The sequence below is a fragment of the Leopardus geoffroyi genome, chromosome C2, assembly GCF_018350155.1.
Source record: "Leopardus geoffroyi isolate Oge1 chromosome C2, O.geoffroyi_Oge1_pat1.0, whole genome shotgun sequence".
In the NCBI taxonomy this organism is placed as follows: Eukaryota; Metazoa; Chordata; class Mammalia; order Carnivora; family Felidae; genus Leopardus; species Leopardus geoffroyi.
In genome coordinates this window covers 9,329,273-9,352,325 of record NC_059333.1, presented here as the reverse complement: position 1 = coordinate 9,352,325, position 23,053 = coordinate 9,329,273, and the positions used below count along the sequence as shown (strand labels likewise).

At 47.7% G+C, this 23,053-nt stretch overlaps 2 protein-coding genes across 4 annotated transcripts in view; both read left to right on the top strand.

Annotated features, from left to right (window-relative positions):
• Window positions 1–3,198: 3,198 nt before the first annotated feature.
• Window positions 3,199–12,405, top strand: CBR3 (carbonyl reductase 3). The gene is made up of 3 exons (XM_045501432.1): window positions 3,199–3,731; window positions 5,507–5,614; window positions 10,550–12,405. The coding sequence occupies exons 1-3, from the start codon at window positions 3,443–3,445 to the stop codon at window positions 10,984–10,986; spliced, it is 834 nt and encodes a 277-aa protein (XP_045357388.1). The 5' UTR covers window positions 3,199–3,442; the 3' UTR covers window positions 10,987–12,405.
• A 3,822-nt stretch (window positions 12,406–16,227) lies between these two features.
• The window catches only part of DOP1B (DOP1 leucine zipper like protein B), a 104,267-nt gene continuing 97,441 nt past the window's right edge, over window positions 16,228–23,053 (top strand). The window contains exon 1 of one of the 3 annotated variants that reach the window (XM_045501429.1): window positions 16,228–16,437. The gene's annotated coding sequence lies outside the window, so the exon portion shown is untranslated. The remainder of the gene's footprint in view (window positions 16,438–23,053) is intronic. The other 2 variants (XR_006718219.1, XM_045501430.1) reach the window with 2 other exon arrangements.

Below are 23,053 nucleotides of genomic sequence, written 5' to 3'. Positions count from 1 at the left end.
ACCTCCCTTTGAGATTATTACCATTGCACAAAACATGCTTTAATAGCTCTCTCCCAGCTTTTGAAACTTTTTTTTGAGAGAGAGAGAGAGAGAGAGAGCGTGCGCACGTAAGCAGGAGAGGGGTAGAAGGAGAGACAGTCAGAGAATCTTAAACAGGCTCCACACCCAGCTCAGAGCCCAACGCTGGGCTCAATCTCATAACCATGAAATCATGACCTGAGCTGAAATCCAGAGTCAGACACTACACTGACTGGGCCACCCAGGCACCCCTAAAACTCTTTAAAAAGAATTCAGGTCTTATATGGCATGTTCTCTGATTATAATATAATTAAGTTAGAAATTAATAACAGCCAGATATCTGGAAAATATCCAAATAGTTGGAAATTTAAAAATATACTTCTGGTGCATCTGGCTGGCTCAGTCAGTAGAGCATGCGACTCTTGATCTCAGGGTTAGGAGTCAGAAACCCATATTGGGTATAAAGATTACTTAAAAATAAAATCTTCTAAAAATTTTTGTTAAATATAAGTTTCTAAATACCCTTAGTCAAAGAATATGTCAATAGGTAAATTAGAAAGTATTTTAAACTGATTAAAATTGAAAAGTCAACATATCAAGATTTATGTGCTGTTATTCCACTAACAGCAGTACTTAAAGGGAAAATAATAGCCCTTAACACCTATATAGAAAAAGAAAAAAGATCTCAAATCAATGGCCTCAGCTTCCCTGGTAAAGAAACTAGAAAAAGAGAAAATAAAACCCAAAATGAGCAAAAGAAAGGAAATAATTTGGGACACCTGGGTGGTTCAGTCAATTAAGCATCCAAGTCTTCTTGATTTGTGTTCAGGTCATGATCTCACGGTTCATGGGATCAATCCCCGCATGGGGCTCTGCACTGATGGCATGGAATCTGCTTGGAATTCCCTCTCTTCTTCTGTCCCTCCCCTGCTTGCATACTCTCTCTCTCCCATAAATAAATAAACAAACATTTAAAAAAAGAAGAAAGGAAATAAAAGTTAGAACAGAAATATAATATAATCAGGGGTGCCTGGGTGGCTCAGTTGGATAAGCATCTGACTTCGGGTCAGGTTATGATCTCATGGTTCGCAGGTTCAAGCCCCGTGTCGGGCTCTGTGCTGACAGCTCAGAGCCTGGAGCCTGCTTCTAATTCTGTGTATCTCTCTCTCTCTCTCTCTCTCTCTCTCTCTGCCCCTCTCCCACTTATACTCTCTCTCTCTCAAAAATAAACATTTTTAAAAATATGTATATAATATAATCAGAAAAAAAAGAGGAAAAATAACAATAAAACCAAAAGATGCTTGTTTGAGGGGGAAAAAAATCAATAAAATTGATAAACTTCTAGCCAGAGCAGGAAAAAAAAAATATGAAACACAAATTACCAATATCAGGAATAAGGGAGGTGGCATCACTACCAATATTAAAAGGACTAATAAAAGCATATTATGGGGGTGCCTGGGTGGCTCAAACATCCAACTCTTGATTTTGGCTCAGGTCACCATCTCACAGTTCATGAGTTCGAGACCTGCATCCAGCTCTGTGCTGGCAGTGAGGAGCCTGCTTGGGATTCTTTCTCTCTCTCTCCCTCTATCTCTGTCCTACCTGCTCATGCTGTCTCTCTCAAAATGAATAAATAAAACATTTTAAAAAGAGCATATGGTGAACAACTTGTCAATAGAATCAACTTAGATGAAATAAACAAATTTTTTGAAAAACATGAATTAAGCTCGCTCAAAAAGAAATAGAAAACCTGAATAGCCCTACATCTTTTTTTTTTATGGTGAAAAAATTTATGTTTAGATTTAGTCAGCCGGACTCAGTTTAGATGATCCCAGTTTTGTTGGCAACATCCAAAGTTGAACGTATATGCCTTCTTTCCTCCATCAGGCCTGATCAGAGTGTTGACCTCGGCCACGTCAATGTCATAGAGCTTCTTCACAGCCTGTTTGATCCGGTGCTTGTTGGCCTTAACATCCACAATGAACACAAGTGTCCTCTATGTTCATCATGGCTGACTCTGTAGTCAGGGGGAACTTGATGATGGCATAGTAGTCAAGCTTGTTTCTCCTGGGGGTACTCTTTTGAGGATATTTGAGCTGCCTTTGGAGACACGGTGTCTTAGGCGATCAGAATGTAGGTGATGTGAGGATCTTTGTGTGTGTGTGTGTGTGTGTGTGTGTGTGTGTGTGTGTGTGTGTGACTGTGGATGTCTTTCAGCACCGCTTTCTTGCCTTTCAAAGCCTTTGCTCTGGCTTCTGCTTTGGGAGGGGTAGGGGCTTCCTTCTTCCCTTTCCACACCATCTTCAGAAAAGGCTAGTCCCACAACTTTAAAATAAAGTTCCAAATAATTTTTAGAGAGAAAAAAATACATTGGTTGAGCTACAGTAAGGGACCACCCAGCAAGAGCCCACGTTCCTGATCTTGTTTGTTGATTTGATAGAGAAGGGTAGAGTCAAGGTGACAGACACCAGCAGCTTAGCCAACTCTGCTTGGGAAAAGCTGAGTCATAGTGAGGTGGCAGCTCTCCATAAATCTAAGTGTCACCAATCAAACACCCTCAGATTACACTAAAGAAGACACGTGGGGGAGTTCTGATTGTCTGTGCAGACCTTGACACACCAGGAGATTCATTTCTGTTTGAACTTTGCAGGTGCACAGTTTTCACTGGGAGAAAAAAAAATACATATATATATATAGCCTCCTTGGACAGACCTAAAATGCAGACACTTAGCACCCAAATGAGTTATGTAAGGATTAAATAAAAACATTCCAATAAGAGGCTTGGCACACAGTAAGAGCTTCATAAACACTCCCTCTCACACTCGGGGGCCGGCTGGCAATCACACACAGCAATGAACCCTGCCCACACCTGAAAATCTACTCATAAGACCTTTTTTCCTTGAGTTTAAGGAAACGGGAGAACCTATGTCCTGAGAGGCAGTTACCGTGTCTAAATCATTTCGCTGCATTTGAGGAAAAAGCAAACATTTTCATTTTGCAGTGGATGATGGGCGCACGCCCAAGATAATTACTCAGCCCTTGTTTTTCTCCTTTTGGGGTTTTCCTAGAATAGTTTCAGTCCAACTGCAATGAATCTCTAGATCCCATCACCATCGGTTTGGGCTTTGGGAAATCGACTAACCGCTCCACCCCGCAGACCACCGCTGGGCTCAGACGCGGGATCAAAAGGGCGCAGCGCCGGGAAGGGGCGGACTCCGGAGTGGGGCGTTACGAAACCTTCGGGAACGGACGGCCACTCCTCGCAGGGGAGGGACCGAGGGCCGGGCCTCGTTCTCTAGAAGTCGCAGCACTGGATCCCAGAACTCAGTTCTCTGTGGCTTCTCTGTGTCCGAGCCTCCGCAGCGAGCTACCTAGTGGCTCACAGCCCGGGCCGCTCTCCACGCGCCAAGTGCCTTCCCCGGCCATGTCGTCCTGCAGCCGCGTGGCGCTGGTGACCGGGGCCAACAAAGGCATCGGCTTCGCCATCGCGCGCGACCTGTGCCGGCAATTTTCGGGGGACGTGGTGCTTACGGCGCGGGACGAGGCGCGGGGCCGGGCGGCAGTGCAGCAGCTCCAGGCCGAGGGCCTGAGTCCCCGCTTCCACCTGCTGGACATCGACGACCTGCAGAGCATCCGCGCCCTGCGCGACTTCCTGCGCAAGGAGTACGGGGGCCTCAACGTGCTGGTCAACAACGCGGGCATCGCCTTCCAGCGTAGGTTGGGGGTGGGTCTCTGGGGGCGCCAAGGGTTCGGGGCAGAGAGCCGCGGGCGCCCCCTATTTGTGGGCTGGAGTGATCGCGGAGCGCAGCGCCGGCCTCTCGGGATGCGCGCAACATTGGCCTCCCTCGGCGGCTTCTCGCTTTCCGCGGAGTTGCGGGAGCGGTTCGCTTAGCGCGAAGCTGGCGGGGCGCAGCCCTGGGCCCTCCCGGAGCCGTCGGCTGCTGCGGTTTGCCAGAAAACCGGCCTCCTGGGAGGGGGCCACGCCCTGCTAAGCTCATCAGCTTTCTGTCTAAAGCAAAAAACATTTTCCCTGCGAAGGGTCTCCAGCTCACTTTGGGCTTTCGCTTTCCTTGAAAGGGAGCTTTCATAGAAGCCCGGAGGCATCTGCTCGGGACAGGAAATGGATCGCTGAGACACGATCAGCGCGCACTTGCACAATAGTGGACTTGAGATTTTGTTTAATGGAAAGCTTTGATAGGCTCAGCCAGAAAGGAAGCGAGCCTTGTTCCCTCCCCCAGGGAATTTGTTTGTCATCAAACATACATTTTAAGTGTGATTTTAAGTAGCATCTTTGGCGGGGGGGGGGGGGGGGGGGGAGGTCAAGGATATTACTCTATTGATCTACTGAGAAAGTTGTTGAGCCGCCATGTGGTGGAGGTAGAAAGAATAACCAAGCCAGACTCACCTACAACCTAGTGGAGACGAGAAACCCAAGAGGCAGAACGGAGTAAAAACTGCCGTGAGGCCTTGAATGACCAGCCCCCCCGGCTTGAACCCTCACCGAAGCTGTGCACCCGCACCTCCAACTCAGCGGGTCGGCTTTCCGGAAGCGCAGGTGGGAGGTGGCAGACACCCGCTGGTACAACCCTCAGCCTCTGGCTGAAGGATTGATGGATAAATACGCCGCTTCCCGGACCAAGCGTGCAGGAACGCGGGTCCGCTGGCAGCCCTAGCCCCCTCAAAAGTGTGGGCGGTGGACCCACAGCACGTGCAGCCCCAGGCACTCGCTGGAATCGCAGGATCTCGGGCCTCACCCCACACCCGCTGAATCAGAATTTGCATTTTAACAGGATTGCCAGGTGCCTCCCATACCCTTTCAAGATTGAGCCGCAGCCCTGAAAGCCAGGAATTCTCAAAGTGGGGCCAGACCTGTAGCTGTAGCGTCACCCGAGAACGCGTTAAAAATGCAAATTCTGGAGCCCCACCCGAGACCTTCTCAGTCCCAAACTCTGGGGGCGGAGCCCAGAAAGCTGTGTTTTAACAGGCCCTGCAGGTGATTCAGATACACCCTTGAAGCTCGGATCCGGTGGCTTAAAAATCGTTTTAAAGTTAGCTTGTTTTAGGGGCGCCTGGGTGGCTCAGTTGGTTGAGGCTGGGCCTTCAGCTCAGGTCATGACCTCGGGGTTCGGGAGTTCGAGCCCCGCGTCGGGCTCTGTGCTGACAGCTCGGAGCCTGGAGCCTGCTTCGGAGTCTGTGTCTCCCTCTCTCTCTGCCCTCCCCCACTCAAGCTCTGTCTCTCTCAAAAATAAACTACAAAAACATAATACTAATAAAGTTAGCTTGTTTTTCCTTTAATTAGAGATAAAATCTAGGGCGCCTGGCTAGCTCTGTCCGTAGAGCATGAGGTTCTTGATCTTGGGGTTGTGAGTTCCAGCCCCACCTGCCGTGCAGAGATTGCTTAAATAAACTTGAGAGAGAGATAAGATTCACTTTGTTATATACATTTCAAGGGGAAATGCATGACTTTGTTTCCTTCTCTTTTTGGAAGCTGATGATCCAACACCCTTTGACATTCGAGCTGAGATAACACTGAAGACAAACTTTTTTGCCACAAGGAATGTCTGCATAGAATTACTGCCAATAATAAAACCTCATGGTAAGTCCAGCCATATGTCTGCCCCTCCCCTGCTCATTCTCATTCTCATTCTCTCTCTCTGTCTGTCTCAAAAATAAAAATAAAAAAAGATGTATAATGGGGCGCCTGGGTGGCTCAGCTGGTTGAGCATCCGATTCTTGATCTCAGCTCAGGTCTTGATCTCAGGGTCGTGAGTTCAAGCCCCAGCTTGGGCTCCACGCTGGGCGTGAAGCCTACTTAAAAATAAAATAAAAGATATGTTTGATACATGGCAGTGCTCTTTGGTCCCATGAAATGAACTCAACCCTAGAATAATAGGTGTTACAAGTCCCCAAAGGCCTCTTGCCTTTGAGCAACCTCAGTGGGTCCTTCTCAGCTCCTCAGGGTGGTGGGGCCACACCAGCTCATTTGGGAGCCTGGCAGGGAAGGATCTGTTTTAGCATCATTATGACTTTCCCTGTGTTCCTTTCTTCACTTTGTCAAGCTAATGAAGAACCTCCCAAAGAAATATTTCTTTATTAGGAAGTGTCTTGCCCACACTCCCAAGTGTTCAATAACTTTTATTACTTTTTCCACAAATACTGGAGGGCCTACCATAACCCAGGGTGCTGGGGACAGAGTGGTAAGCACTGTGAACAGGGACAATCCTGACCATGGAGCACTGAGTCCAGTGGACAAGACTCTCATTGACAAAGAATCCTACAACTGTACTGGGAGGGGGCAGAGAAGGCTCGCTTTCTTGACGATTCTCTTTCCCAGGAAGGCAGCTGTGATTCTTAGGAAGAAAAACTCTGTGGTTCTTATAAGAAATGTGCTTTTCTTGGAGTGCCTGGGTGGCTCAGTCGGTTGAGCATCTGACTGTTGATTTCAGCTCAGGTTTTGATCCCAGGGTCATGGGTTCGGAGCCCCGCATTGGGCTCTGTGCTGAGTGTGGAACCTGCTTAAGATTCTCTCTCTCTTTCTCTCTCTCTCTCTCTCTCTGTCTCTCTCTTTCTCTCTCTCCCTCCCCCTCTCCCCAGCTCAGGCTTGCTGTCTCCCAAAAAAAAGAAAAAAAAGTGCTTTTCTTAATTTAACATTTTGAATAAAGATGATCTCTAGTGCAAAAATCTTAAAATCTAAAAAGATGTTTGGTGAGAGCTGCACTCAGACTCATGCTCCCCCACTTGCCCAATTCCTGTCCCCAGCCTCTACAGGCGATTCCCTTTGTCTTTTCCTAGTGGGATGAGATCACAGAAAGCCCGCAGGCAGAGTTGCTGGGACTGGCTGAAGGAAGCCTTGGTTCTAGGTGCGTGGAGTTGCTGAGTGCTCAGGGCCAAGGGCATAGTTTTTAAATGCAAATCTAAGTTATGTATGTGTGTGTGTGTGTATCCCTTTTTTACATAATGGGAACATTAAGTATAATGTTTGCTACTATGCTTTTTTTCACTATCTCTGGGACTCTTTCTAGATCAAGACAGAAAGCTTTCTTTTTTTTTTTACAGCTGCATAGTATTCCATTTGCAAGGGTGATTTCTACCAAGTGTCTAGAAGTCTTCTCTCTATGAGTTTTAGAATCCTAGAATTGGAAAACTACAAGGTATTGAAGAAACTTGACATTCCTATGACGTCATTTTACAGAGAAGGAAATTGAGACCCAAAGACATGAACGCAGTCAGGTAGTGATAGATCTGGAAACAGTGTTCAGGTTTCCTGACTTCACCCCTCAATCAAATCAGGATAATTAGTTCCAGTGAAGGGAAGGATCTTAACGCCAAACAATTGCAAACCAAGCCATTTTGAAAGATGAAAGGCAGCTTGGAGGAGGGTGGAGCTCGGGCATCAACCCAGAAGCAGATGAATCACTGGCTTCAACCAGTTCTCTGTAACAGTAATTCCCAACTTGGGAATCTGGTTTACAACACATTGAGAATACTTGTGAATTTTCAGTAAAACTCACGTTTACCCAGAAGGCAAAAAGCGAGGATCCTTGCCTCTTGATTTGTAGGGAATCTCTACCCATGCAAAACTGACTTAAATGTCACATTTTATTTGGCTTTATAATACCTCCTTATTTAAAAACAATTTTTTTTAATGTTTGTTCATTTTTGATGGACAGGGTGTGAGCAGGGGCGGGGCAGAGAGAGAGGGAGACGCAGAATCTGAAGCAGGCTCCAGGCTGTCAGTACAGAGGCTGAAGCCTGGCTTGAACCCACGAGCTGTGAGATCATGACCTAGGCCGAAGTCAGACGCTTAACCGACTGAGCCACCCAGGCGCACCTATAATACCTCTTTAAAAGAAAGTTACCTCTGGGACCCCTGGGTGGCTCCGTGGGTTAAGTGTCTGACTTTAGCTCAGGTCATGATCTCACGGTTAGTGGGTTCCAGCCCTGCTTTTGGCTCTGTGCTGACAGCTCCAAGCCTGGAGCCTGTTTCAGATTCTGTGTCTCCCTCTCCCGCTGGCACTTGGTGTGTATCTCTCTCAAAAATATATGCACAGTTAAAAAAAAATTTTTTTTAAGTCACCAAACCTTTTGCTTGTTCATTCAAGAGTCTGAGTAAATAAGTTAATCCAATGTTTACCCACTAGGGGGAGCTACTTGTCCACTCTTTCTAAGAATGGCTAGGGGTTGTTTCAGGACCAGGGGGCCCACCTGGACCTCAGCAAATGGTGGTGGTTGTGTGGGTGCAGCCCTTCTCAGGACTGATTGCACCCAGCTGGCTGCTGAGATGGTCATCCCTTGGCCTCACTGATGATCACCTGAGATGTAACCTGAGATCAGAGGACACCTCTGACTCTTAGAAAGTTTTTATTTCTACCAAACGCAAAGAGTAGCACCCCTATTTTCATTTTTCTTTCTTCCTTTACCCTTTTGAATTTAATTGCTTGTAGCAACCAGGCGATTAAGAACAAATTTGTTTAGGGTGCCTGGGTGGCCCAGTTGATTAGGTGTCTGACTCTTGATGTCTGCTTGGATCTCCATCTCAGGGTTGTGAGTTCAAGCCCCACGTTGGCTTAAAAAAAAAGGGGGGGGCGCCTGGGTGGCTCAGTCGGTTAAGCGTCCGACTTCGGCTCAGGTCATGATCTCGCGGTCCATGAGTTCGAGCCCCGCGTCGGGCTCTGTGCTGACCACTCGGAGCCTGGAGCCTGTTTCAGATTCTGTGTCTCCCTCTCTCTCTGACCCTCCCCCACTCATGCTCTGTCTCTCTCTGTCTCAAAAATAAATAAACATTAACAAAAAAAAAAAAGAACAAAGCTGCTTAGAAAGTAATGAAGAACACAACTTCATCAAAGTAGTATTCCTGGCCAAAGCATTGAAGTGAATCTAATTAGAAAACCATGCCAGTCCAAATGGGAGAAATACTACAAAATAACAGCCTAGAGTCTTCAAAAAGATCATTGTTAACTACTCTAGGTTAAAACTAAAGAGCTATGACTGCTAAATACAATCCGTGATCCTACGTTGGAGCCTGGATGGAAACAAAAACTATACAGAAAGACTATTGAGATAATTGGACCCTTTGAATATGGACTGTACTTCAGATAATAGTGTTATACCATGATAAATGTCTTGAGGGTGATCACTCTTGTGGTTATGTAAGGTAATACCCTTGTTACCGTATATAAAGTGCTTAGGGCAAAGTTTTATGAGATTTGTCTGCAATTAAGACAAAGAGAAAGCAAATGTGGCCAAATGTTAATAATTGAGGGGCTTAGGTGAAGGGCATACGGGTATGTATTGAACTATTCTTGCAATTTCTCTGAAGGCTTCAAATTTTTCACAGTTCAAAGTTGGGAAGGAAATATGTATTACAAGAGAGGAAGAAAATACTGAAGAGTCTTAGGTAGCTGGGGATAAGTGAGTGCTCATATTCAAGACAGAGCGAGGCCATCTCTGTGTGCAGCTGGCCCACAAAGATATCTAGTAGAATGTACAACACACACCCCCCCAACCCCATGGTGAATGAATGCCACTCAGAAAATGCAATAAAATCCAACTATCCTAGTGGATACAGGAAGAGTGGATTCGGGATAATATGTAAGAAAAGAACCCCCTAAATGTGGTGTCTTTTTTTTTTTTTTATGTTTATTCATTTTTGAGAGAGAGAATGAGTGGGGAGGGGCAGTGAGAGAAGGGGACAGAGGATCCGAAGTGGGCTTTGTGCTGACAGCAGACAGCTCCATGTGGGGCTCGAACTCGTGAACCATGAGATCATGACCTGAACTGAAGTCGGACACTCAACCGACTGAGCCACCCAGGTAACGCAACGTGGTGTCTTCTGATGTTAGGTGAACTGTGTAAATTCACACACTGGTTTCGGGATTTCCAATCAATGTTTCCAGCCGTCTTCTAGTTTCTGGCCTGCATGTTTTTTCATAGACATAACCGTCTTTTTAATAGCCGTGAATTATGGTTAATGTGAATATTAACTCATTAATTATATTTAATTATTAATGATGGGCTAAAGAAAGTGAAGAAAATCAAAACTGGGATGGAGAATCAACCCACTCCATGTGTGAGAGTACCCATCATTCAGGATAGACAGGGTCATCGTAAGGCATTGCTTGACCCTGATATTTGGCAGTTGGAGGCAAAGAGGTGGTGCCCAGGGCCCCAGGAAATTGTGCAAACCAGTAAACAGCTTTAATCCTTGGGGTGAGGGTGCTGTCTCTGGGAAACCAAGTTCACAGGCGCCTGGAGTGTTTGTGTGTGTGTAGTGGGATGTTTTATAAAACTGCCCACTGGAGAATCACTGCCCTTTAGCCCCTGTTACTGATGGAAATGCGTCCTTTCCTTTGGGGGAGGAGAGCACAAAATAATGTTAAAGCCCACTGGATCCCTTCTAGAGTCTTTTTTTTTTTTTTTTTTTTTCAACCAGCAATTAAACCTGCAGTATCAATCAATTGCATGTTGGGTATAGTCACCCAACAATGGTTTATCTGTGACCTGCTTCCATATATTTACTATTCTGTTTCAGGCAGGGTGGTGAATATCAGCAGTTTAGAGGGCTCCAAAGCTCTTGAAAATTGCAGCCCAGATCTACAGAAGAAGTTCCGATGCGAGACGCTCACAGAAGGGGACCTGGTGGACCTCATGAAAAAGTTTGTGGAGGATGTGAACAACGAAGTGCACGAGAGGGAAGGCTGGCCCAACTCGGCTTATGGGGTGTCCAAGCTGGGGGTCACGGTCTTATCAAGGATCTTGGCCCGGCGTCTGGATGAGAAGAGAAAAGCGGACAGGATTCTGCTGAACGCATGCTGCCCGGGGTGGGTAAAAACGGACCTGGGTGGGCCTTGCGGCCCCAGGACTGTGGAGGAGGGAGCTGAGACCCCTGTCTACTTGGCCCTCCTGCCTCCAGATGCTACCGAGCCTCATGGCCAGCTAGTCCATGACAAAGTCGTCCAAAACTGGTGAATATCTGCTTTGGTGCTTAATGCTTAATAAACGTTTGTGGAGTGAATGAGTGAATTCTGGTGGTGTAGTCGGCTTCATTTTCTGTCGACTAGAATCTCCCTGTGAGAAAGCGGGTCTCGTCTAGAATCGGGCCGAGAGATTTTATTGTGCCCAGACTCTAACCTGAGACGGAGAAGAATCTGGTCCAGTGGTTCTCCAGTGTCAGCGGGCATCACAATTACCTGGAGGGCATGTTAAAACATTGCTCAGAACTGGGGCGCAAAGATGTGCACTTCTGACAAGTTCCTGGGTGCTGCTGGTGTTGGTCGAACGAGAGCCCTCAGGGCTACGGAGAGGGCTGCAGCTGTGTTCCAGCAATCCCATGCTGTTTCTAGGTTGTTGACTCTTCGAGGATGTGATTCCTCCTCCATTTCTATTCTGCAATCCTGCTTTGTACCACATTCTGTTTCATTATATTTGGGCACGTTTGAACGGGTTCTTATGAAGCAGTATGGCTTGAAGGACTCAGGAGGAATGTCCTTTTTTTTCACCGGGATACGATTTCTTCCATACTGGGTTTTTCACTTGGGGGTTTGCATTCTGTGTTCCCAGAATGTTTGCAAAGTTGCCCTGCCCCTTCTTTCAAATTGTCCCAGCATAAGCAACTTTGTGCAGACCATCTCTGCTCTCGCAGAGGCAGATGTCTTCTCCCTGACCTGTTCCTGCTCCCCTACAGCCCAGGGTGATTCTTGAGCCTTCCTGGGCCTTTTGTAGTCTCTCCGACAACCAACTCCACATTCACTGCTTCCAAATGGGACTGGCTTTGTAATCAGCCCCCTTGGTTCTGGTTATACCCTGTAGAAGAAGGACTTGGAGACTAAAGAATCTTACGAAAGAGACGTACACTTGTGAGGCAAGTTTGCTAGGGCGTCAAGACCTCAGAAGGAATGGCTAGCCAAACAACAGAAATGCAACAGGTGCAAGATGGACAAATGACAAAGGAAAGAAACCACAAATTTACCAAGTTTATGATGGGTTGTTCACGGTGAGATACAGCAATGTTGTCACCTGATCATGACCACAAAGGTCACATCATATCACCTGACAACAGCATTGCAGAAATAAGATGATGCTGGCTTCCATTTGATAATAAGTACAGTATGGGAGTACTCAAGATTTCCCTCATTTGGTGGACCAGGACTACTCAGGTAACCCTGTTACGTCTGGTCTGTCACAGCGTGCAAAGTGTTTCTTCGTCTTGACTCTCCAACGTAACGACGGCAGCATGGCAAAGTGTCGTGTAGCTCCTGACAACCCACACCTCACTTCTTCATCCACTTTGGGTGGAGGACATCTGAATCCCACCCAGATTACATCTCACTTCCTTTAGCCATCTCTAGATTGCCTGATTAAACCCAGCTTGCTCTTACATTCATCTCAGACCGTAGCTCCTGGGACATTTTTAATGCCTTCTTGTCTGGCTCTAAAAACATTTTGATGGTTTTCAGTATGTTGCCTCAATAGCTTTCATACTCTGGTCTCCCTCTGCAGCCAGCCTCCAGAACGCTGCCAATGGCAGGCAAGAGGTCTGGGACCATGGAGCACTTTTACGTTCTGCCTAATGGGGTCACAGACAGGAAATGCACAAGTAAACAGGCCATTTCCTTTTATTTCTTCTCCCTTTTTTCTCTCTAGCCAATCACCTTGACATTTTGGGATCAGTGTGTAGCCTGCTTAAAAGACCCTTGGTGGTAAACTGCTGACCAGAACGGCGTGTCTCATTTTTTTATGGAAAGGTCATAGGGGACCATTATTGGATGGTCTGCCCAGCACCCTCCCCCGCTGCTTCCTCCCATGTTTGCAGCTGCAACAGCCACAAAGTGACTTTGCCCTGCTAGCCTCTGTTGACTGTTCCAGCTGTAAGCCTGTCTTCTAAAGAGGAGGAGCAGCTGGACTGCATCAGGAAAAGCTCCGAGCTGTTACTGTGAGTGGCCATGCCTCACACCATATGGTTGAGGAAGCAGAGGGAACCAAGCATAGCCTGAAAAGGAAGCAACCAATTCTCGAGGGACGCACTTACAAAATGGCCCCAAGAGAGACTGTCCCACCTCCCCAGAGTGGCATCCCTTAGCTGGCCTCAGGCTATTCCTTTCATTTTATTTTAGAGATTGAGAGCATGAGTGGGGGAGAGAAGCAGAGAGAACATTAAGCAGGCTCCATCTTCCGCACAGAGCCTGAAGCGGGGCTCGATCCCACGACCCTGGGATCATGACCTGAGTCAAAATCAAGAGTCAGATGCTCAACTGACTGAGCCACCCAGGTGCCCAAGAAATGTCACTTTCCTTAAGCTAGTTTGAATTATGTTATTGCTTGAAATGAAAAGGAACCTAATACATGTGCATGAAATATTTCATTGTGGGCTGTAGTGAAAAAAAAAATTAGGCTTAGAATCAGAAGGGAAAAAAGAAAAAAATTCATGAGTTGAGAACCATGGCATACGAGGCCATACGTCATGCTCAATATTTACCCTACATTGTTTTATGTATTTCTTATGGCAGTTCTTTGAGATAGGTATTAATATCATTTAAATGAGTCATTATCATTCAAATAAGGAAAACAGGCTTGGAGAAGTTGACTAACTTGCCCAAGATCACACAGCTAAGAGCCAAGAGCCAGGATCATATCCAGGACTAAGGCCATTTCCTTGGCTTTTCTTGGTGCCAAGTGCTTGGCACATCCAACTTCACTACGAGGAGTCTGGAGACCAGGGCAACTCCCTCGGTGAAAAAATTAAGGGGGATGATATATCAAATCTAAGTGATTTGTAAGCCATATGATTATTAGATCCCTAACGTAGCCTTTGTATGAACTTTTCCATAAGGTAGGCAAATGAAATATGGTTTAAAAGTGGCATATTTTAAGTGGATTATCCCATTATGTGTGTTTCTTAGGTACCAAATTGAGCCAGTGACCCTCTCTGAATCAACGTCTCTGTGACATACTTTCCTAAGTTGACACGTGTGTTAAGCCCGCATACAGAATCAGCTGTAGGCCTGGCCTTTGGGCTTCTCCCTCACCTACTGAGCTGCAACAAGGATTGTGACAGACCGAGATGCTGAACGGTGATGTAGTGTGGAGATGAAATGGGTGATAATGACGATCCTGACAAAGGTTTACTTGTTACTGCAAGTCAACCACAAAGCAGGCACAATATCAAATACAGAACTAAGCAGGACTTTAGATGGGATGGAGTAGAATCCAGTTTGTAGCAAAGACAGGGTTAGAGGATTACCAGTATTTGCATATGGAAACTCCGAACGTGTTTACCTCCCCAATCTCTCTACTAGGTAGGCCAGCCCGAGCCAGAGAATGTAGTCACCTCTGATTTATAACCCCTTCTTTATTATCAGAAGGGGTAAGGATTAAGGTTCTGATTCAAATGAACTCTGAAATGCTCTGATTAGAACGTTATTATGTGAGGAACCTGCTCTATTTATATGCCTTAAACAGATGAATACACCTAAGTAGACTTTGAAGAGTGACGACTTGACCCACGAAAACAGAATTTGTGGGGGGATAAACTTTCAAATCTTTATACTTGTACATTGACTATCAATCCTGATTATCAATGAAGTTGTTCTTTTAAGGGTTTATGATACTTCAAACTGTCAAAGCTAATTTAACTTCCCACACACCTGGATTTCTTTGGAGATAGGTGACACAAAAAGGCAAGCATATTATTTAATGTATAGGACAAAGTTACGCATGGTGGTTTTGACATGAATAGACTGGTTCTCTCTTTCAATGGGAAGTAGAAGTCGTTTTTTCATTATGAGTTAAATGCAGTATGGAGTGTGGCTAGGATTTGAGGAAACTAAGACAAAAAAAAAAACCCACCTCACCCTTTGGCATCTGTTTTTGTAAAAATGGAGTTTCTCATATCTTCATCAGGAAATCAATTTTCACAAAAGTCTTTTTTTCCTACTCAATGCCCTACCCTTTAGTTTCCCTCGGCTTCTACTTTAAGACTATTCGTAAAACTGACCATTAGAGAATTGACATCTGGGGCCCTTGGTGTATGGCAAATGTAGATGGAATCAGAATCAGAAGCCTGGGTGGGCCAGGGGTGGGTTCAGCATCACAAGCTATAAATATATTCTTGGTGATTTGGGAGAGGTGGCAGATCCCTTTGGGAATCTGACACAAACTATATACCCTTTTGCAGAAACATATACACAAAATGTTCTGCACAATTTTGAAGTGTGCATGGACCTCCTAAGTCTTTCATGACCGCTTAGCTTTTAGGAGCCCCAGACTAGATCTGAAAATTCCTTAAGGGACTGTCAAGGGTTAAATGATTGGCGGCCTGTGCAGAAATTACTACCTCACTCAACAGGTGCCACTGGTTTGATTGGCTGGGAGCCCCAGCTGGTGTAGTTAGGATGCTCAGGTGAACTCTGCCTGACTCTGATCCTTAAGGTGCATCTGGCCCTGCAGGCGTCGGGCCAGGCTGGGTGGGTCTGAACTGTCCAGGTCCGAAGGCTCGTAAGGATGACAGTAAGGAGTTAGACTTTATCCGGAAATATTAATGCTCTTTAGGCTGAGGTCTCCTTTCTGAGCCAGAGCCCACGTAAAGGAACTCACTACAAAAATTAACTTCCTCACCTCTGATGCCGAGGGCCAGAAAAGTGCGGCCTCCGGGGGTGGGGGCGCTTTAACCAGGGTCCCCGAGCCTCCAGAGGCCCCAACATGTATGGAAAGATTCATTTCATGTCCTCGCAAAAGGTTTGGGTGTGGCCCCGACGGAAAGGATGGGGTGAGCCAGGTGCCATCGGCCCCAGTCTTTTGGGCCCCCGCGGTTCTCCTTGTCTGTAACTACAAAGCCCCTCCTGGGGTACGCTGATTCACTGACCGAGGTTCTGGGGTGGCGGGGGAGCCCCAGGTGAAAGCCGAAGCCACCCCGCCCACCCGAGCAGGCCTTCCCCAGAGCAGACCCGCTGCGAGGGCGGCAGTTAGTCTCTGCTACTTAGAGCGACGCCCACCGCCTAGAAGCTGTGGAAGACCGGAGGCTGGAGCCCCGGGCTCGCTAGTCGTCGCCCAGGACCCGCCCCCGCACGCTAAGGTACCGCCTCCTGATCCCGCCCCCCGGATCAAAGGCCCGCCTACTGCCTCTGACCCCGCACCGAGGGCTCGCCCTTGGACCCGCCCCGGCTCCGCCCCCGCGCGCCGAGGGCCCGCCCCGGCTCCGCCTCCGCCCGCCATGACCACGCCTCCATGCCGAGGGCCTTCCTCACGGTCCCGCCCCACCGCCTGGGGCCGCGGCCGCTCTGGCTCGGGCGCGGTGCTTCCTCCGCGATCCCGGCTCCCGACTGAGCCGCAGCGGGCCGCTCGCTCTACCTGCCACAGCCCGGCCGGCTCTTCCGCGCCGCACGTGGGCGCGCCCACAGACAAGGGACGCTGCCGCCGCCGCCGGTAAGCCGGCCCCGCGCCCTCGTCCGCCGGGCGAAGCCCGGGCGCCCCGGGCGTCTCCTCCCGCGGGCCCTGGGGCGGCGAGGCGGCGCGGGCGTCCTCCCCCCGGACGCGCAGGGTTCGAGCGGCGCTGTGGGGGCGGTCCCGGGGCGAGGGGAGCCCCCCGAGCGCGGCCGGGGCCCGCGGCGGGCGCTGCTGCAGTGCGGGGCCGGCCCCGGCGAGGCCGCGCGTGGGCGTGGGCTCCGGCCCGGGACCCCCGGGGACACCCCGAGGGCAGGGCGGGGTCCCCCAGTCTCCCCGGCCCTCTGCGGCGAAGGAAGTGCGGCCAAGTCCACACAGGGCCGGTCCGGCCTCTCGTCGGGCAGGTGGAGGTCAGGTGGGTCACCGCCCGCCTTCCCCTCACCTCGGCCGGCGGACGACGCGAGCCGCGCCTTTGTTTGCTTGTGCCGTCCTGGTCCGGGCGGAGGGCTAGGGACTGAAATCTTTGTAAACTGAGGGCTTTCCTGATGAGGGAGGACCCCAGAGTCTCCTAGACTGCCCCAAGACAAGGGATCCGAGCCGCAGTGCGAGCGCTCTCCCCCCATCCTGGCCCCGGAGTCTTGCAGGATTGCCGCCTGCGGCCGGCGTGGTTGGACCTTTAGCAACTCCTAGGGCTGCTTAAGGAGACTGTTAGCCGCAGGTGTTTCCCTAACCTGGGACAGTTGCTCAATATTTGGAGAAACCTTTGTAGGATTTTTTGGTAAGGCGATGGAGGCCTTCCCCGCCCCGTCCCCAAAGCCCGCTCCCGTTAGGGTCTTAAATTTTTTCCGCTGCAATTTAATTACCACTTTGAAAGACCGAATTCAAAATAATGTGCCCCAGAGTTGATTAAACCATTGGCAGGAGGGTGTTTCCGTGCTGTAGACTAAGGGTCATTATCTAATGTTCTTGCGAGAGGGTGGCTGTCATTTTTCACTCTGGTTTCATCTTATTCCCATGTTCTTTCATGTACATGTCTTTACAGTTAACTTCCTTCTGATCTGGGCAGTTGATTTTTCACCTGAACTTGTTTTTCTAAGAAATTAGGAATGGAAAAGGTGAGAGATTTCTTGCTGACATTTTCGATTTTAAGGCGGCTACTTCTGGTCAGATGTACTTGTTTATATGGTTATTCCTTTGTGTATTTAACTGTTAGTAGTCTGTGGGACTCCATCAGTTTTGCTGAGCTGAGCCTCTCACAGGAAAGGTACTCAGGATCCATTGCAAGAGCATTGTCAAAAGAACTATTTGAGGGCTGAACTGTTCATTTTACTTGCAGCATAATGTAGTAAAAGCTCTGTAGCATTATGCTGACCTGAACTGGATCCCTAACTCTGCCAGTTGGTTGCTGAGGGCCCTGGGCAGTTTTTCTGATTCCCAATATCCTCATCTTGAGCAGCATCAAGATAATACCCATCTCCTAGGCTTCTGTGTGTTGCATAAGATAAATGCATGCATAATGATGGATTTACTGAGCCCAGAAGGCTTGTGTAGTAGCATAGTATTGAATGCCCATATTTTGAAATACAGGAGTTTGCTTGAATGCCTCTTTCCCAACCTCCCATCTGTGCTTTTAGTTACACCAGATAGTACTTTCTTCACGTAGCCAGCCATGACATTGAACTGCTCCAGTTACCTGCTCTTACCTGGCCAACCCCTTCTTTGCCAGGAGCAATGGCGCCACCTCCTAAACACGAGCCTGATCGCTGACCGAGGCTCTCTTCCTACTAACTAGCCGCCCAAACCTGTGGACTTTGAGGACTCCTCTGCTGGTAGTTGGGCTTCCTCTGTCCTTTCCTTGTGCCAGTGTTATGTCGGCACACCCTCTGTCCCTGCGTGTGCCACCTGAAATTGAAATTATGTGTTTAGGTATTTCCTCTTTCAGTTATGTTCTGAACTATGAAAGGGGAACCCTGTTTTTTTCCATGTTTCCTTTCCCTGTACTTAGACACTTAATATAGTGAACAGACTATGTATGCAGTTTTGCAGTGGTTCAGAGATGCTGGATTTCAAACCTGTAAATTTCCTGGGGAAAAAACCCAATTATGGTTCCTTTGGGTGTACTAACTCCTTACTCGGGAAAATAAAGTACCATTTCTCATTACCATCCTTTAATATTTTTAAGGAGTGTGATGGCTACGTTTCAGAAAAAGGGACAAGCCTTCCCAAGGATCAGTGGGCAATTTTACTGTGTGCGTTGATATACGTAGTCCAGTATATTTTTGCAGAGAGCCACAGAATGTGCAAAGGCTCTGTGATAGGCTGAGTTAGCTCTAGAACAAGCAGAGTGCCTCAAAGAGAGATAGATGGAGCCTTGTAGGCCATGGGGTGAGGGGTGAGGAGGTTTGGATTATGATAAGCTTAATGGGAAGAGTTTAAACATGGTGGGGATGTAGGGGCACCTGGTGTCTCAGTCGGTTAAGCGTCCGACTTTAGCTCAGGTCATGATCTCACGGTTTGTGGGTTTGGGCCCCGCATAGGGCTCTGCGCTGACAGCTCAGAGCCTGGAGCCTGCTTCCGATTCTGTGTCTGTCTCCCTGTCTCTCTCTCTGCTCCTCCCCCACTTACTGTCTGTCTCTCTCAAAAATAAACATTAAAAATAATAATAAACATGGTGGAGATGTACTGTAAAGTATGTTTTAAGAGGATTCTTGAGGTGCTATGTGAAAATGCATTGGAGAGGGGGGAGAGTGAAGGAGAAGCGTCAGGAAACACCTGCAAGCTTGTAGGGGAAAGGTGGCTTCTTGCACAGTGGTGCCATGGGGATGGAGAGCAATTGAGGCCACAGGTGTTTTGGAAGAAGAGTCAGGACTTGGGTTGAGTGTGGCAAGTGAAGAGAAGGAAGAATCCAGGATGATGTCAGAGGTCTTGAGAATGGTGGGGCCACTTTCTGAGGAAAGGAAGACTGGAGAAGGAGCATGTTGAACAGGTCGCATCAAAAGTATAGTTTCTTTGGGGGGGGGGCGGGCGCCTGAGTGGCTCAGTCAGTTAAGCGTCCGACTTGGGCTAAGGTCATGAGCTCACAGCTAGTGAGTTAGAGCCCCATGTCGGGCTCTGTGCTGACAGCTCAGAGCCTGGAGCCTGCTTTGGATTCTGTGTGTGTGTGTGTGTGTGTGTGTGTGTGTGTGTGTGTGTGTCTCTCTCTCTGTTCCTCCCCCACTTGCACTCTGTCTCTCTCTCTGTGTCTTTCTGTCTCTCTCTGTCAAAAATAAAGACTAAAAACATTTTTTTAAGTATAGTTTTTTTTAAGGTTATTTTGAGAGAGCGTGTGCGTGCGTGTGCACATATACACACACGTGCACGCGCACACACACACACACACATTAGCAGGGGAGGGGAGAGAGAGAATCCCAAGCAAGCTCCACACTGTCAGCACAGAGCCAGACACGGGGTTTGAACTCACAAACCATGAGATCGTGACCTGAGCGGAAATCAAGAGTCGGACGCTCGACCAGCTGAGCTACAGGTGCCCCAACAGTATAGGGTTTTCTTTTTTTTTTTTAATTTTTTTTTTCAACGTTTTTTTATTTTTGGGACAGAGAGAGACAGAGCATGAACGGGGGAGGGGCAGAGAGAGAGGGAGACACAGAATCGGAAACAGGCTCCAGGCTCTGAGCCATCAGCCCAGAGCCCGACGCGGGGCTCGAACTCACGGACCGTGAGATCGTGACCTGGCTGAAGTCGGACGCTCAACCGACTGCGCCACCCAGGCGCCCCAAGTATAGGGTTTTCTTAAAGACAGCTTTATTGAAGTGTAATTTCCAGATCATAACCTTCATTTAAGGGCACAGTTCGGTGATTTTTAGTCATTCACAGAGTTGTGCAACCATTGCCACAATCCAGTTTTTGCACTTTTGCTTTACCCCAGGAAGATCCCGTGCCCAACAACTCCCTGTTGTTACTCCCTTCCCTAGGAGGCCACTAATCTGCTCGTCATCTCTGTGGCTTCACCTATTCTGGGCATGCGGTATGAACAGAATCATCCAGTATGCGACCTTTTGTGCGGCTTCTTCCACCACGTTATGTATTTCTCAGGTTCACCCGTACTGTGGTGTATGTACATCAGTACTCTGTTCATTGTATGGCTGGACCGTATTTTGTTGATGGATGTTTGGGATGCACTAAGGCTGAGACACTATGCCTCATCCGAGTGGAAGAGTCAAGCAGACAATTGCATGAATTTGGACCTCAGAGGGGAAAGTTTGGGCAGACATTATGAATGCATGGGTCATTAGCTTGAAGATGGTATTTGCCAGATGACCAGGGATAAAAAGAGAGAGGACCCAAGGCCTGGTACCAGGACATGCCAACATTGGCAGCAGGTAGAGGAGGATCAGTCTGCAGAGGAGAAGGAACCACAGAGAAGGAAACCCACTCAAAGCTGGTGGGGCCAGAGGAGTGTGTGGGCTGAAAGGAGGCTGTTTTGAAAAGGAGGGAGTGGTCTGCTACACAGTCCTCCTGAGCGGTAAAGGCCCACTGACGTGACAAACTTGAAAGTTGTGGTGGCCTTGGGAGCTCAGAGTGGGCTCAGAATGACCAGAAAGTGAACTAGCAGATACCATGGGATTCTTAGAACTTTGCCAAGGCCAGTAAATGAAAGATCCAGGCCTCAAGAACATTTCGTATCTACAGTTCAGTTTCTCTCTCTCTTTCTTTCTTTCTTTCTTTCTTTCTTTCTTTCTTTCTTTCTTTCTTTCTTTCTTTCTTTCTCTCTTTCTTTCCCTTCCTTCCTTCCTTCCTTCCTTCCTTCCTTCCTTCCTTCCTTCCTTCCTGGTTATTTATTTGAGAGCAAGAGAGACGCTGGGGGTGGGCAGGTGGGAGGCATAGAGGGAGAATCCCAAGCAGGCTCCACATTGTCAGCATAGAGCCCGACGTAGTAATCGAACCCATAAGCTGTGAGATCATGGCCTGAGCTGAAACCAAGAGTAAGATTCTTAACTGACTGAGCCACCCAGGCTCCCCTACAGTTCAGTTTCTTTCATCTGTGGTTTTGCCATTTCGACTGACTACATGCGACTTTGTTAGCAAACTCACTATGGCATTTTCAGTATATTTAATTACATCACAGTGCTCTACATTTTATTCTCTTTTCAGACTACGTGCTAGTGACTGTCAGCCTCGTATATCAATCAGGCTTGATCGTGTTTGGTTGTATCACAAAATGTGATTAAACGGTGGCTTACATTATCTCTTCTGTGCAGAAAACATCAAGTCCAGAGGCAGAGTGTCCAGGCTTGACGTGATGCCTTCTTAAAGCCATCTCTGGCCTCAGCTGCTGTGTCTTTCCACTTACCCACAAAAGTTGCACACTGTGGATGGTGGTTTCTTCTCGGTTGCCACACGTGGCTTCACCTCCAACATTAAACCTTTGATCCAGGCAGAAAGAAGGGCAAGAGTGAAGGGCAGGAGGCCCATGCCAGAAGAGTCTACCTCCTTTCAAACCGCCTTCCTGATGGCCCCACCACCAGCTTCTACTGACCGTTCATTGCCTAGAACTATTAATGGCCACCTAGCTGCAAGGGAGGCCGGGAACTGTTAGCACTGCCCCGAGCAAACTTAGCGTTCCCTTAGTATGGAAAAGGGGACAAGGAATTTTAGGGTAGATGCCTGCCATACTTTACATAGATCTTAATCAGATGAAGGCTAAAGAAGGAGGGCAAATCAGAGCCTTAAGGCAGCCTTTTTGAGAAAAATGTCGAAGTAAGGAACTTGGTGACTTTCAACGTTTCCATATCTTGTGGAATAGCTTTTTTTTCTTTTTGAAGGTTTATTTATTTTAGAGAGAGAGAGAGAGGGCAGGGGGGGAGAAGATCTGAAGCGGGCTCTGCGCTGACAGCAGTGAGCCCAGTGCGGGGCTTGAACTCACAAACTGGGAGATCGTGACCTGTGCCGAAGTTGGATGCCAAACACAGGCACCCCTGGAATAATGTCAGAGTTGTTATTTATTTGAATAAACTGATAGGTTGACCTACAGATTTTTTTTAATGAAGGAAAAAAAAAAACAAAACTTGACCTAAGCACGCATACATTATAATGTTTAAATGACAGATATTCCCACAAAGTCAAATCAGTGCAGTATTCTGTGTTATTTTTTGTTTCCTTTTGTCGCACTGAGGATAAAAAGAAGAGGAAATGGTTGCCATTGGAGCTGGGATTAGACCATAAAGGTCTCAGGCTTTATACCAGCTGCAGTGGTTCATACATAATGAATGCATCTGGCCACAGGGAAAAATAAAAGAATCCATCAAAGAATATACAAAGGCAAGGAGAGTAAAATGGTGATTGCTTGGGCCCTGGTGTCACCACCCTGCGTCCAGACTCTTCACACTGAGGCATGAAGCTGTCAGGGCAGTGCCTGGCTGGGGAGATGGGCGGGTAATTGGAGCTCAGTGACCGAACAGGCACATGGTAGATTTCTGGCAACACTGGGGTCACATACTGCATTCTTACATCCTTATTGTTTAAACTTTTCTTGTTTTTTCCATCAGATCTTCCTCTAGAATATTTCCAATCCTCTAACATAGTCTAGTCGAAAAGGACTAGATCACTAAAGAGGTTGTTCTGGGTAATAGCATTGACCTGCTTTTCCTTAGCCTTTATA